Below are 16,920 nucleotides of genomic sequence, written 5' to 3' on the forward strand. Positions count from 1 at the left end.
CTAGAACATTATTTTAGGAATAATCACATTATGCATGCTACTATGGTGAATATAATTTCACAATGGAGCTCCAGTTCAAACAGAATAGGAGTTATGAATTAATGTGAAAACTGAACATAATCCAGTTGGACTAAAAAAGAGATCCAGTCAGGCAATACATTACCAAGTTTTTCTTGCAACAAGAAACATGAAATTATTGCTCAGATTGTTGAGATGATTTATCCTCTTTAGCTGATGGCTTCATGTGCAATATTGACACAATCGCTCATCAAGCAATTTGTTGCACATTAACTAGGTGCTGCCACTCTGCCGAAAAGCCCTATACAAGAAGGACAATAAACGGAACAATTTATACATCTGGTGGCACGTCAGTGGCTCCTCCGAGTCCATTAGCAGGCTTTTTACGCTTTGACAATGACCTTCTGTAAAGAAAAAGAAAGTGCAATGACCGATTCAAACAAGTAATATACCATTTAAATTGTTACTATATGTGGTCTTTGACTTGAAAAATGAAATTCCTTTCAGGAAAGTTACCTCTTTGTCATTTTCTTGGTGGTGGTTACACCCAAATTTGATATGTCGAAATCAATTGCTCTCTCGTTCATGATATTGTCACCATGCCTATTGGTTTTAAATTTTACTGCTGCTGCCTCTACACTTTCCAGAGGTTGGAAATTGTGTTTTGATTTTTCCTTCCTCATCGTACTAATACTGAAGCCATTAGGCCGAGCTTCACTGAATGTATCCTGCAATAGAGCGGTGGACATAACTAATGAGAAACACAGGACAACGGATAAAACAGGAAAGAATTTGACCTATTACTTCATATGAAAAACTTCCAATTTAAAGAGACAGCGATACAAATACAAAAGAACTTGTAAATTTGAAGTCTTCAATCCATTCTAGGCCTTGTAGGACAGTGAAGAAGATATGAGTGCACTTATGGGAAACATCATGCATGTCTTGTGTAAAATATATTGAACAATATGACAATTAGTTCCATTAGAATGCATGATCAAGTTATTATTGCAGCTTCTCAAATAACTTATGTACAGGCAAGGATCAGGGCAAGTCATATCACATATTAGTTTCTTTATATGTATATATTTTTTGACAGTTTATTTCATAGCATTTTTCCTAGACAAGGGCAATTGATCAACATAATAGTTAATATCATTACAATTGACAGTCATTGTAGCCTCATATTAAGTCATCACATAACAAAGATATATCAGTTAAAGGTAAAATTAGCTAATATCTAGATGCAAAAACAAAGGTGTTTAATTGAACAAAATCCTATAGTAGAAGGGCTGAAATCAAATCAAACCAGATGTAAAGACTTCAAGTCATCAATACAAAAAATTGAATATCAATATGCTGGATGGGGCATCACAAGAATGCCCTATAAGAACATAATATGTTCTAGGCAATAAACATAATAATCATCCATTACAAATACAATAAATTTCCATAGATCTAAGTAAAAAAACCATAACAGGAGGGAACTTACTGAAAACATTGGAGATTGTGTTTCTGTCGATGAACCTGACCCACCAAAAGGTCTTATGTTTTCAGCTCTGGGTGCATCATCAGGCGAATTTACCACGAGTGCTGTTTCAGAAATTTCTTGTGTTGTTTGAGTTCCTTGGTTGCGAAGTGCACTTTTCAGATTTTTCCTTGTCCTTTTGACATTCTTGCTACTGCTTTTCTTATCAGCCATGCTGTTACATTGAACTATATCCTGTTCTGGCACTTTAAGTCCCTTATCACATGGCGTTTTCTTTGACCGTTTCTTTGCCACTGTTTCAGTTTTACATACATCATTTGATGGACCAAACTCAGGGCCAATTTCAGATACACCTTCTACTTTGTGCTTTGTTTGAGCATCCTTATCGTTGCACATTTCTTGATGTAATTTGATTTTCCTTTTAATAATAGATTCTTCAGGCTCTTCGTTATAAGATGTGTTCTCTGTTGAATTTTTTGCACTTTGGTGTATTGATTCTTCCGGCAGGTCATAAACTGAAGATGTGCTAGCATTATCATTTGTCCCAATACTGTCTATTTCTGAACTAGCCTGTGTTTCATTGTGACTTCTACTTATTATGTTGTTTTTCTGATTTGCAAGAACTATCTGTTTGTGATCCCTAATAGAGCTGGATGGTTCTAGTTCTTGCATGGATTGTGCATTACCTCTCATCAGATCCACAGGCTCCTCACCGATTCTCTGAGGTGATTTTGTAATCAAAATATCAGCCATTGCTGGATTTATACAAGCTTCTTTAGTTATCATGCTTACTCTATGAGAAATTTCTTCGTACTGAACTGTCTGAGCATCATAATTTGCAAAGGTACTTTGTGCTTCAATTTCTTGAAAGTAATTGAGATCATTCCGATTAATATCCACGGGTATTTCCTTACTTTCTGATTCAGATGGTATGCTGTTGGAACAGCCAGATGACAAATCACCAGTTGTTTTTGAGGCAACATTAATGCTAAACTTGTGTGAATTATCATTTGTACCAATCACATCTGTATCACTACTGATCTGTGATGATTTTATTCCAAAAATGCCATCCACATTCTTCACACTTATGTCTGGAAATTGTTTTTGTCCTTCAAATTCAGATGATGGGATGCTGATACTATTAAGACCGTCAATACATTCATCTGGAGAACCAATCTGTTCTTCTATTTCAACCACGTGCACCATGGGTATACTATCCTTTGCATCAGTCGGCATATCATTAGTAGGTGTGTCCACAGGTGGTTCAATATCTCCAACATTATTCTGATTTTTTACACTATTGTCCATGACTTGTGCACTGCTTTTGAAATCCACAGACGACTCCACAGTTTCCCCAATAATATTATTGGATATACTGATATCAGGTAATTCAGCACAGCCTAAGACATCATTGAGATATACAGAACACTGACCATGACTTGCAGAAACCTCTTGGCCATTGGTAGCAGCAGGGTGTGGAAACAACACAGAATGTTTGCTCTTTGTTTTGCTTTGTTCAAGGATTCCTTCAAGTAACGTGTGAACATTTGTTACCATTCTTCTGGTCTCTGTTATAATTACATCATAACAAGTAGCAACACTACAGTAACCAAATACACTACTGAGGTCAAACAATTCTCTAGATTGCTTGGCTCTTTTGATGTTATTCATCAATTTGTGCCTGTCTAATTGTGGTCTTCCCAATAAATCTTCTGGACATTTTACATTCTTGAGAACCTTGATTCCACCTTTGCCCGATTCACCCTTGTTCATCCGAGGCCTAAGAATGTCAAACATGTTCCTTGACAGGTATTTCTTACCATTTCCCCAAATCAACTTGGACACCGCAAGCAAAACACAAGCAGCACACAGCGCAGCAAAACCGCTCCATGCAATGCTCCTCAAACGAGGCTTGTCTATTTGCACAGCCAAAAACTGAGCATCTACAACCAGCGGTTCCTTCGCCTCAACTGTGAGAAACGGAAATGATGAGCTAAGCGTTGGAACCTCACATTCACCACTTCCAAATTGATTAGCCATTGCTCCTGCACGAGAGATCATAACCTCCTCCACATTGCCACCGCGCCCTTGTACCTCTGTATTGCCACCCCTGCCAACGATTCCAGGACCAGTCTGTGCAACTCCAAGTCCAACCACATCACTCCCACCTTCCAAGTTCCATTTCGAAACAATATTTCCACTTGTAACGGCATCCAGACCACCAGAAATTCCCGGCTCGCGATCAAGATCCGGCAGCCGCTGCACATCCAAAGAACCAGATTCTTCTAGTACCTGGCAACCAAGAAGAATGTTTTTTACAATGCAACCAAGAAAAGAAGGATTATTTGTCGTATCGCGACCCCGGTTTCCGGGGAACCGTCATACTGAGCACGCACCTGCGGATCGGCTGGCAGCGGCGGCGATGCCTTCTCGCGCAGGGCGTTCCGGCGACGGGGCTGCGCGCTGATCCTCCGGGCCGGGAGGAGCGCGACTTCGCAGCGGGCACCCGCGAAGCGCCTCCAGGAACGGACTCTGACAGCGGCGGCGGCGGCGGCTAGGCCGAGGGGATCCGTCCGCGCCGAGGCGGGGCGGAGGCGACCGGTGATCCGGGAGGAGATGAGGGGCGCGACGTACGGGGAGGAGGCAGAGCCGGCCATCTCGGGGTAGACGACGGGAGTGGGGATTGGGATGGTCATGGCGACGAGCGGAGGCGGAGCTAAAACCCCTGCCTTCCTAATTGGAACCCATGCGATAGATATTGGTCCAGTGTCATTGGTATTTTATATTTTGTAAAATTAAAACCATGTTACTGTATATATTTCTCACGATGTAATTGTATCGTTTTTTTCGTACCGTACTTTTTTTTAATGATCAAAAATCTTGATAAGTGTGACTTACATGCCAGACTAAATTTTCTTCCCAAACTTTTACTTTAGCTCGACAAGGTAGCGGTGGTGGTAGGGTGAAAGGGTTGTCGGGGTCGATGTTGCCACTGCTCCTCGTCGCTTCGATCTGGCCCAACTGCTATGATCTCGCCGCCACACCATAGGGAAGCCAGCGGTGGGGTTGTCGCGCGAGGAATGCCGCCTAGCTCCTTCGAGCTCCGCGACAGTGAGGTGATGAAGGGGTCAACGCTGAGGCTTACTAGCTATGACGAGACGAGGATTGACTGTTACCGTCGGGGCTGCTGCTGTTGCAGCTCGACACTCAAGCTTGAGTGCACCACTGTCGAAACAAGATTTCGGCAATATAAAGGCGTAGCGTACGAGACCTAAAAGTGCATGGATGCGGAGACAAGATTTAGACAGGTTCAGGCCCTCTTGACAAGAGGTAATACTCTACTCTTATTTGAGGATTTGAATCCGCCGAGTGTAGTATTGATATGATGATCTGGTTGTGAATATGCCCCCTAGAGGACCTCCTGCCCACCCTATATAGGATGGGGGTAGGATTACAAGATAGAAACCTTAACCAATACGGTATCGGTTTCCTAAATCTACTTTACAATATTATTAAACCAGGACTTTAGGCCGTTCTTGTTGATCACGCGCACTTTTGCCTAAGCAAAAAATGCCTAAATCCCTAAAAAAACATGACAGGCCACACCTGAGAATATGGGCTGCAGACATATTAGGCCTAGGCTCAAAATATGTCCACCGATACCCTTAAAATATGACGTGTATAGCATGCCTATTAATATGCTCCCGAGTGACAAATCTCCCGGTAATATGGATCAAGTGTATCTCATCTGAGTAGCTTCTGATCCGAATGGTTATCTCTCACGGATTGTACCTAAGTAGATATGATAATCAAATCCCGACTGGTGCAAATACTCAGCTGATGGCCCTCGTGGGGAATAATGAATAGTCCAGTCGTTGAGCATAAGAAATTGACTCATGATCATGAATTCATATTACATGTATCCGGAACAAGTCCAAATTGAAGGTATGATCCTTGCACTTGAGTTGATGAGCCCCTTAAGCATGTAGCCTGTACTTCTGTTGTAGTCATAGTTGTCCATTGACAGTAGCTTATGCAGTCGGCATGGAAACGAGATGACTAACATGGGGATGACATCGCCCATCAGAGGTGATGAAAATGTCAATGGTAGTAAAAACAGTGACACCAATCAAAGGTGATGAAGTCACACAGCCGTGGAGGCGAAGAAACCAGTCGGCAGCAGTCAGGTCAGCCAGCAATGAAGATGAAGGCGTCCAGCAACAGCAATAGAGTTGTATAGCCATGGTGGCGAAATAATCAGTCGGTGACAAACGAGGCAGCTGGTGAAGAAGATGAAGACGCCCATTAACAGCGATGGCGAAATCCACCAATCAGGAAGATGAAGAACATAGTCGGCGACGACAAACGCAACCGTCGGAAATGATGATTAGTAGCAACAGAGATGATCGACTATGATGACGAAGTTGCCCATCAATAGCAGTAGAATAGGCTATGTTGAAGAGGCTTGACAGGATATTGGTGAAGATGACGATGTCAGTGATCCAGTCAATAGCGGTGTAGCAGTTGATGATAATGACAAAGACACTCATCAGCGTTTGCACAGTAGGTCAACCGTGAAGGCGAAATAACAAGTCGGCAATGATGGAAGTAACCGGAGGCGAAGACGTAGTCACCCATTAGCAACGGTGGAGACATCACGACCGATGAAGCAGAGGTGCTGGTGATGATGTCAGTAACAATAATCCATTAAACTGTTGAGAAGAAATCCATGCTCAAGTATTTTCTTAATGTTGGCATGTGCATGACAAAAATTGATGCAACGCCTCTTGATTTATGAAGAAGGCAATAAAACTTAATGCTGTAGCTGTTGTAGATGCTTCACTTGGTTGATTAGTAAATGATGTTGTCCAACTCATCGAATCTGAGTTGATTAGTTGATAACTCCAAACTCCCTATTTGATCGAACTTGAGAAGCTCAAAACCACATCCAGTTGAACTCCCGAGTGCAGAGCTGAATCTGACCAAGACATGTAGATTAAATCTCGAACTTGATACTTGAAAAACTTGAAGTAGATTGTGGCAGTGTCCAGAAGCCAAAATTGCCGATGAAATAATAAGAGTTGCTGAAGTAGAACGTCTGCTCTGAAGCAAAGACGAAACTAATAACTCCCGAACTAAATTCCATAGAACTCGTTGGCTGATTGATTGCTTTGTCTTGACATAAAGCTTGTCGAATTTTGAGTCTTATATTTGTGTAGCCCCTGTCTCTTTGGTTAGTTGGGAAACATCTGAACATAGAGTCAAGAACTATAGCTTGTCGTCGAGTAGCCATCTCTTGAATGAAGATATGCGTTGAAGATATCCGAGTACAAATCTTGAAAATTGGAAAACCACTTGTTATTAGTGCGGCGTCAAATCTGGTGACACATGCCGAGATGTTGAGGCTCTTGTAGACGTCGTGGTTGGTGAAGTAGCAAAACTTGAGAAGTAGCGGCAATAGAGTTTTGCCGGTGCCGAAGACAATGAAGATGAAGTCACTCCACCATGGTGACAAAGTTGCATAGCCATGATGATGTGAACACGAATCAGTGGCATCAGAAGCAAACCGGTGGCGAAGACACATAGTCATGAAGATAAAACCACTAGTCGGCGTTGGCAAAACCAGTCGCCGATAGAGGAAGCAGAATAATGATGAAAACGAAGACGTCCTTGAGTAGCGGTATAATAGGCCAGCCGTGAAAGCGAAGACTCCATGGACGGCGGCGAAGACGAGCTGGCAGTGAAGACGATGACGCTCATCGATTGTGGTGTGATCAACCAGCCGTGGAGGCGAGGAAACCAGTTGGCGGCGGTGACGGCAAGCTGATGGTGAAGACGTAGATCCCCATCAATGGCGGCATAATAGGCCAGCCGTCCAGGCGGAGACACCAATCGATAGCAGACGAGGCGGTCGGTCGGTGAAGAAGACGTAGACGCCCAACAACGGTAGTGTGACCATCCAACAATGAATGCGGAGACACCAGTCGGCGGTAGACGAAGGCAGCCGGTCGGTGAAGATATAGATGCCCAACAATGGTGGTGTGACCATCCAACCATGAAGGCGGAGACACTAGTCGGCGGCAGACGAAGGCAGCCAGTTGGTGAAGACATAGACGCCCAACGACGGTGGTGTGACCATTAAACCGTGAAGGCGGAGACACCAGTCAGCGGCAGACGACGGCAAGCCTGTGGTGATGACATAGACACCCATCAACAGTGGCATATAAGCCAACCGTGCAGGCGAACACACCAGTCGGCGACGACAACGGCAAACCGGTGGGGAAGACGTAGACCCCCAATAACGGTGGTGTAACCATCCAACTGTGTAGGCAATGACACCGATCGGTGGCGGCGAAGGCTGGCCGGCGGTGAAGACGTAGACACCCAGCAATGGTGGTGTGACCAACCAACAGTATAGGCAAAGACATTAGTCGGCAGCGACGACGGCAAGTCGGTGGTGATGATGCAGACACCCATCAACGGCGGCATAATAGGCCAACCATGCAGACGGAGACACCAGTCGGCGGCGGTGAAGGCAGGCCAGCGGTGAAAACGTAGACGCCTAACAATGGTGGTGTGACCAACCAACCATATAGGTGAAGACAGCAGTCGATGGCGACGACGGCAAGCTGGTGGTGATGACGTAGACACCCATCAATGACGGCATAATAGGCCAACCGTGCAGGCGGAGACGCCAATCGGCGGCGGCGAAGGCAGGCCGGCAGTGAAGACGTAGACGCCTAACAATGGTGGTGTGACCAACCAACCGTATAGGTGAAGACACCAGTCGATGGCGACGACGGCAAGCCGGTGGTGATGATGTAGACACCCATCAATGACGGCATAATAAGCCAACCGTGCAGGCGGAGACACCAGTCGGCGGTAGCGAAGGCATGCCGGCGATGAAGATGTGGACGCCCATCAAGGATGGTGTGACCATCCAACTATGAAGGTGAGGACACCAGTTGGCGGCAGACGAGGAAGTCGGTCGGTGAAGATGTAGATGCCCATCAACGGCGGCATAATAGGCCAACCAACCGTATAGGCGAGGACACCAGTTGGCGGCGACGAAGGCAAGCCGGCGGTGATGTTCTGACTGATCTATTCCTGAAGCGTAGGAGATAAGCTTATAGCCATGAATCCCTACTATGCACATCTGGATTCGGATCCTGCGGAATAAATATGCAGGATGAGTAGTATCTGATGAAAAAACATGTAGGATCAATCAACCCAATTGGACTTTGCTACAAAAAGGTACACAAGCACACAATCACTGTTACTAATTTTACAAGCCAATTGCTATGTGTGATCGGGTGGATTATCTAATAAGAGAAAGATTAACGACTATGTTGCGACGTCTCTAAACTACCGCTTGACCATTTAATTTAGTATAAACAAATAGGCTTCGACTATGATTACAAGCTTAAAAGGAGGAACATGATAGAACTTCGTGGATTATTTGGTATCGAGTTGGCTTGATCTCTTATATCAACGTTCCTTTTGAGCAAGGGAACCATTGGTCGACATACTGTTTAATTATGTTGCTGAATTTATATTAGTGCTGATGCACTCTCAGAAAAATGGATGTGGCTTCAAAATTAGTTTTGGTCATTAACCTAACAACTTATAGATTTGTCTACTAAAGTTATAGGGTTATTTTTCTAGCATAAGGTTTCCCCAATAACGGTAGCAAAAAAGAATTCGCCACAACTCAAACGATCAGGTTTGGCAACGAGTTTAAAATCATACCAAATTTAAACATATAAGAATCATATGAATAATATTTTATCCATGGCAAGTTTTTCAAACTCCTACAATTCATCATGGACACGTTTTATGACGTTAAACTAGTAGTTAAAATTTCAGATGATTACGACGTTACCTTTCTTGGCGAGGTCAATTGGATAGCGCACGATTAATAAGGTGACGTTGTGCTACAATTACAGAGTTGTTTGAATCTTGTTGATCGGAAACCAAATTGTGTATTGCATCAAGTTTCACCAAATCACACTAGTACAGATCCTTCTATCTGTGACGGGCTCTAATATGCTTAGAAATACCGGGCCGTCACAAGGAAGTCATCTCAATCGGGCCGAAAAGTGCCCGATTGAGATATGGTCGCACAGACATGTTAGATGGGTATAAAACTTAAGCCCGTCACGGATGACACCTATCTGTGACGGGCCACAACTTTAGGCCCGATTGAGATAACATTCCGTATCTCAAACGGGCCTCAAGTTGTGGCCCGTCACAGATGACCATCATCTGTGACGGGCCACAACTTTAGGCCCGATTGAGATAACATTCCGTATCTCAAACGGGCCTAAAGTTGTGGCCCGTCACAGATGACCATCATCTGTGACGTGCACCAACTTGAGGCTCGTTGGAGATAACAACTAGACCCGTCACAGATGACTCATCAGTGACGGGCTATATACTTAATCTCTATCGGGCATTAACTAAAGCCTGTCACCGATGACTATTTTTCCATTTTTCATATGAAATGTTTATATTTGTAAGTTGACTATAGCAAAATAATTTTACGGGTAGTAAATGATTTCAAATGGAAAAAATGTCAACAACAAAGTTGTATAACTTATCAATATTTACAACTTTTAGTTTGGTCATCTTTCAATATAACATTTTTTTGAACAGTTTGAATTTGAATTTAAAAATATGACAACTTCAAACAATATTTTCAAATACTAAATGATTTCAATTGAAAAAGTCATCAACAACAAAGTTGAATAACTCATCAAGATCTAAAACTTTTATTTTTGTTATTTCTTCATCTGACGAAATGTTAGTAATATTATTCATAAATTTTACATATATGTGCTATAGTTTATAAAAAACCAGATAAGAGATATGTCAATTTTGTGAACAATGTTACTATCACTTTGTCGTATGAAGAAATGACCAAAATAAAAGTTTTAGATCTTGATGAGTTATTCAACTTTGTTGTTGATGACTTTTTAGTTGATATCATTTAGTATGTGAAAATGTTGTTTGAAGTTGTCATATTTTCAAATTCAAATTCAAACGGTTCAAAAAATATTATATAGAAAAATGACCAAAATAAAAGTTATAGATTTTGATGAGTTATACAACTTTGTTGTTGATGACTTTTTCAGTTGAAGTCGTTCACTGATCTAAAATTCTATTTGAACTTTTTAAACTTTGAATTTCAAATTTCAAATTGTTTAAATAGAGTCAGATGGAGAAATGACCAAAATAAAAATTTTGCACCTCGATGAGTTCTACAACTTTGATTTTGGTGACTTTTCCATTTGAAATCATTTAATAACACCAATTTGACATCCTGGCCTAGGGCATAATAGGATTAATAGAATACTCATTCCAACATGTTACAATTACTTTTCCGGAAGCCAATCTCTAAAGAACTTTGACGTTAAGTGTGCTTGGTCTAGAGCAATTTCGGGATGGGTGACCGACTGGGAAGTTTGAACTTGACGGGCTATAGTTAATGCCCGTCACAGATAAGGGTCATCTGTGACGGGCGCTAGTTGTGGCCCGATTGAGATAGGTCATCTGTGACGGGCTATAGTTTGACTGGTCGTCTGGGTCAAAGCTATCGGTGACGGGCTTTACTTAGGGCCCGATTGAGATAGAATCATCCGTGACGCCGTTTGCCCGATTGAGATAGCTCTTCACATCAGTGACTTCTAGCCTGTGACGGACGCCATGCCCGATTGAGATGAGGGTATCCGTTCTGGTGTCAATAGTTATCCTCACCTGACAAGAGATGGGGCAACCCCCGTTGCCACTAGTTGTCTCGTGGCCGGAAGTTTAGTCTTGAAAGTCTATGTAGTCATGATTTTCTTCCAGTTTTCCCTCATAAGATTTGCTCTCATTTCTTCTTAATATACGAGACAACTTCTTGTTAAGAGAAACGCTGGCAACCTCCGGCTGGTTTCGGGGAATAAAAAAATCTATTAAGTTGAACAGCAAACCTCGATCAATGTCAGACACTCGACAGTGCAGCGCTCTCACCCTCTGAACTCCGAAGTGCGCGCGCGCGTCTCCCGTGACGGCGTGGCGTGGCGGTTGCCATGCGTACGGTAAAGCCGAAGCCGCACCGGCTCGCTCACGGACACTCTCGCGGCCTCACGCCGCTGCACTTATTATTGCCCTTCCACCGACCACCACCACCCCACACCTCCCATCGTTCCCTCCTCCTCACCTGCATTGATCGCGCGATCCAAACAGAGAAGCTAGCTAGCGGCATCAATCCATGCAGTCCTAGTGCATACGTTCTCCTCGTCGTACATGGGCAAGAAGCCCGGCGGCGCCGGCGCCGGCGCCGGCTGGCTGGCCACCGTCAGGAAGGTCTTCAAGCCGGGGACCTCCAAGGACCCTCGCCTCGCCAAGAAGGTCCATGCTCTTTTCATGCCTTCATGGTTCGTTTCTTTCTCGGCCTCTCTGTCCTGGTAGCTTTCGGTAATGGATGTATTTGATCGGTGGAATAGCAGAGGGGAGGAGACGAGAATGCTGCGGGAGGAGGCGGCGGCGGCGTCGGCCAGGCGGTGGAGATACTCTCGATGGAGCACTTCCCGGCCGCCGAGACGTCGCCGGAGGTGACGACGAATGAAGGAAGCGGCGGATCCGCCTTCGGCAGGGAGCGGCTGCACGTCGGCCGTGACGAGGCGGAGGGCGCCTGGAGGGCCCGCCGCGGCATGGCGGCGTCGAGGGCGGTGAGGAACGCGGCCGCGCGCGGGAGGGCGGCCGGCAGGGAGGAGCGCGCCGCCGTGCGCATCCAGGCGTTCTACAGAGGATACTTGGTACGCACCCCCAGCTATTTAATTTCATTCGTATATATACACGATTATATATACGTACAGGTACAGCTCCTTAGTCGGCTATTTCGTAATTCCAAAAATATAAAAATGTAGGAGTAGTGTATATCTCTTTAGTCTTGATGTATAAATTTAATGGTTTAATTTTGCAAACAGATACAATGGAGTATCACAAAACTACACATTAAATAACAAATTTATCACAAAACTACATGTATAGTAATAATTTGATCACAAAACTATAATGTCTATAACTCTAACATAATGATTGAATCGGGATTTAAACTTTAAAAAAATATGGTTTTGTGATCAAACTTCAATATTAAATCTATACTTTTGTGATACCTAGCCTTAAATCTATAGTTTTATGATAAAATTGACACTAAATTTATAGTTTTATGATAGAACAACTTAAATCTATAGTTTTGTAATAATTTGGTTAAAATATCGATAGTTTTGTAAAATTTACTTTTTAAATTTCTATTAGAATTTGCTGTGGTTACCCAAAGAAACATATATTTACCCTCTAATTCAGAATGGATAGATAATACTTCCTCAAGTCGAAAATAAATTATTTTTTACAAGAATATGGAGATATATGCTATGGACGGATTCGTGTATAACAATTGACTTATTAGGATGGAGGGGTATATGATAAATTTTGGTAGTAGGCCGGTATTGAAGTTCTTTTCCCCATTGATTAGTTCAGAAAAATAAAAAATATGTCAACACTGTTAGACCTTTGGTCCATGGCACTGGCACCTTGCATGAGTGTGGTTAGCAAACAATCTTTTATTTGAACAAAGTACTACTGTTAGCAACAGTATAGCTGGATGTCATTGAGAACAACCGTAGTGTCATGTTGGTAGTGTACTTTCTACAGTACTAAAATACAGCCCTCGCCCTGTTAGGATCAGTTGCTTAATTTGAGGGAAGGCAGATCACGATTGCTTGCGATCGAAGATGTGCCAATAATCTGTACAAAAGGTGGCGATCAGGAAGAAATTAATTAGACATATAATCCTATCACATCATATCGTCGGCCGTACAGGTAGGCACAATCACAAAGTACCCCCAGTGATGAAGTTAATTAACCGATTACACCATCTAATTCCCGGTACAGCCGTACACGTACAGCATACGCCATGCTGGCTGGTAATTAGGCGCCCATAGTTATGCATAATCGTTCAGTTAAACATCGACCATGTGTTTTCCAGACACATATATCCATATGTGTAGCTGAAACTAATAATTTGATCCATACTTTGGGAAATCCATATAAGTGGATCCTATTGTTATTATGTGTAGGTTCACAAACAAAAAGCTGGGCCAATATGATCAGTTGTGTATGTACAACGACAGCTATCCATATGAGCAATTGTAACATGCTTCATATGTAATTATAGAGTTTTTGACATGGCTTAATTATCGGGAACAGGGGCCATGTGTAGACAGGGTATTTTGTACAAGAACCCCTACTAATGAAGATCATATTTTAGTAGGGTTCTTTCATAGGGTTTTTGACATGTATAATTTTGGAGGATCATTGAAGGACGGAGGTAGAATAGATTGAATTTAGTTTTGCACGTTTATATAGCGAGATGCTAAAATGGCAATATATATGCTAGTAGTATTAACTTATTTTACCATTTTACATGTGACATAAAGGAGCAAATATACCTGTACTAAGGTTGAATATAGTAGTTTTTTTTTTCCGGTCACTACTCCTAACCGGGAGAGGTTTACGACATGTGTGGTCAGGCGAGGAGAGCCCTGCGCGCTCTGCGTGGGCTGGTGCGGCTGCAGGCGCTGGTCCGCGGCCACCAGGTGCGGCGACAGGTCCACCTCACCATGCGCTGCATGCAGGCGCTCGTCCGCGCGCAGGCCCGCGTCCGCGCCCGCCGCCTCACCTCCCATGTCGCCCTCGCCCGCCCAGCCCCGCACGCCGCCGGTCTGCAGTACTCGTGCGGCCACCGCGGCCGCTTCGTGGCGCCGGACCAGCAGAACGACGGCGACGAGGACGACGCCGGCGAGACGGAGACGACGATGCCGCACATGGTCGCGCGACCAAGGAGGAACAGCAGCCACATCGTCGACGAGCGCCCTCCTTTCAACAGCGGTTGGCGGGACGCCGTCCCCTACGGCGAAGGCCGCCGCCGGCACGACCCGGGGCCTCGGCGCGAGATGGCCCCGATCCCGACCTCCACGTATGGTTACCAGCAGCAGGTGCGTGCTTATATGCTTCATTTCCATTTTCTTCTTTTGTGACAACAATGGCGAGCAAAAATGATCGATGTTTCTATTCTGAGCGCGTCGATGGATGAACGCGTTACAGCTACAGCGGGAGGAGCAAGACGAGTGCACCGTTGGTTGGCAGTGGCTGGAGCAATGCATGGCCGGTGTCCAGCCGCCGCGCCACGTCCCGGAGCACCACGTTGTCGTCGCCGCCGCGGCGGAGACGTCGTACGTGACGGCGGCGGCCACGGACGGGGTGTCGGAGAAGACCGTGGAGATGGACGCCGGGAGGAAGCTGTGCCCCGCCAAGGACCTCTACCCGGTGCGCCCTCCGGCTGTCCCGGGGTACATGGCGGCGACGCAGTCCGCGCGCGCCAAGGCCCGCATGGCGCCCGCGTCCGCCCATGTCGCCCCGAGGGCGGCGCAGTCGCACGCCCGGAGCCGGTCCAGCTCGGTGGCGCTCGCCGGTGCCTCGACGGCCACCTCAGGCTGGAGCACGAACAACAACTGCAGCGGCGGAGCCGGCGGCCGCGCGCCACTCCATAGAGCTGGGTATAGCCCAGAGTCGAGCTGCAGCGGCGACCGGACACCGCCACCGCCACCACAGGGCGGCGGCCGCGGCAGGGCGGCTTATGCTTGAAACCTTGATTGGTGGAGTAACAAACAAACGATACCAAGTGCTTGGTGAGATCGTCAGATTGTCACAAATCTCCCCGTTGTCTGTTTGTCATTCTGAGTGATGAGTGGTTGCCGAGTTCTAATTGTAAGATTTACAGGTCATTTCTCTTTCTGTTTTTTTTTTTTTTTGAAATCTGATCATCTCCTGTTGTATAGTATAGGAATCTTGTAGCACATATAACCCAAAATGTTGGAAATAATTAGTCAACAGCTAATTAACTTTGTTCTTGTTAAGTTTGTACTCCTTTTTTTTTCCTGCGAACAGAATGGTTTTTGTTGGGAGATTTGATTTGGAGAGTGAGAAGGGGATGATGAGTAGTCTGGCATCTTTGTGTGCCCTGATTGCTGATCATCTAAAGGTTCTACAAAAAAAAAGGCAAGCCCTTCTGATTCAGGTAGTTGTTGGGTTGAGACATCTGAGGGTTGCCGCGTAGTAAATTGTTCTTCTAGGCAACATATCAGAGGTGCTTTAATGTGCCTTTGCGACATCGAATCTGAGGGTTGCGATGTAGCAAATTCTTCTAAGAAAGAGATCCCAAATGAACTGAATGGAATATGTGACACCGGATCTAAGATTTGTTTTGCGCTTTTCTGACGATATATCCAAGGTGTGTCATACGGCATAGGATTTGATTGTTGCGACGATGCAACTCCTTTTGGTCGACACACATGATGTGTGATTGAGGGTAATAGATATGTGGCTTGCATCAGATTTGAGATTGATGTGCACCTGTGGATCTGAGTGTTGTGCTCTTCCAAATTGGAGGATCGTAATGGGGCTAATCCTTCCATCCCATAGATCACTCTTGTTGGATCATAAGGTGGTGAGAGTGGATCATATTCAGTTGATGGTGCTGCAGAGTAGATAGGGGAGTCCATTGTGTACTGCCAACCAGCACTATCATTTCCCGACTGCTGCATTGGACTCTCCATTGGTGACTCCAGTGGATACAATGTAGATATAGGAGAACTGCTCCAACTGGCTGGTGAGTACATAGATGAATCAGAGTAATATGCTGGTCATGTTGGAGAATATGGGGGTGAGTACGACGATCCCCTCATCGAGTCATACAACGGTGACTCTGGAATTTTAGATGGTGATGTCTTAGAATGTACAAGTCATTTTAATCCGACAATGTCAGACTTTAAGAACTAAAAAAGATACACTCTGAACCAAAGAGAATTACCTGGTGAGCCTAGTTGTGCTATCGGAGAAATAAACGTTGATCAAGGATAGCTTGGAGAGGGCAGATTATATGAAGGCGTAGTTGGTGGTGACAACCAGCTAGGAGATCTACTTTCAGACATTAAACTTTGATGCTAACAGGTACAAGAATATGCTGCTTCTTTGGATCTGGGTCAAAATTTCCCCGTTACTCCCTCTACCGCCATAGATATTGGTTCTACCTCATAATAAAGCAGCAATGGTGGCAAAACACCTACTGGAACAACTGGCAGAGATAGAGATGCTACAATAGATCCTGAAATGGTGGGTAAGAGAGGAGAGGAAAGATTGGGTAGAAGAGAAGGAGGAGGAGGCGCGGAGTGGAGCGGCACCGGGGCTAGGGTTAGGACTTCTAGAGAGCAAGTGATGTAATATATAGAAATAGTGCACAGGAGGAAACCGTATGATTGACATCTACGGCCAAAATTTCAACCAACTTAAAATGGATATCACATTGC

The 16,920-nt window shown here is 44.6% G+C and overlaps 2 protein-coding genes across 2 annotated transcripts; one reads left to right on the plus strand and one right to left on the minus strand.

Annotated features, from left to right (window-relative positions):
* Window positions 1–104: 104 nt before the first annotated feature.
* On the minus strand, window positions 105–4,234 carry LOC4340955 (uncharacterized). Its single transcript, XM_015788497.3, has 4 exons — window positions 3,904–4,234; window positions 1,511–3,799; window positions 535–746; window positions 105–422 (listed from the first exon to the last, which is right to left on the minus strand). Exons 1-4 carry the CDS (start codon window positions 4,201–4,203, stop codon window positions 350–352), a joined length of 2,874 nt encoding a protein of 957 aa, XP_015643983.1. The 5' UTR covers window positions 4,204–4,234; the 3' UTR covers window positions 105–349.
* Window positions 4,235–11,689: 7,455 nt separating this feature from the next.
* On the plus strand, window positions 11,690–15,471 carry LOC112939288 (protein IQ-DOMAIN 21-like). The gene is made up of 4 exons (XM_026026167.2): window positions 11,690–11,902; window positions 12,001–12,309; window positions 14,086–14,550; window positions 14,660–15,471. The coding sequence occupies exons 1-4, from the start codon at window positions 11,798–11,800 to the stop codon at window positions 15,197–15,199; spliced, it is 1,419 nt and encodes a 472-aa protein (XP_025881952.2). The 5' UTR covers window positions 11,690–11,797; the 3' UTR covers window positions 15,200–15,471.
* Window positions 15,472–16,920: the final 1,449 nt, after the last annotated feature.

Source organism: Oryza sativa, chromosome 6 (genome assembly GCF_034140825.1).
Source record: "Oryza sativa Japonica Group chromosome 6, ASM3414082v1".
NCBI classification, from domain to species: Eukaryota; Viridiplantae; Streptophyta; class Magnoliopsida; order Poales; family Poaceae; genus Oryza; species Oryza sativa.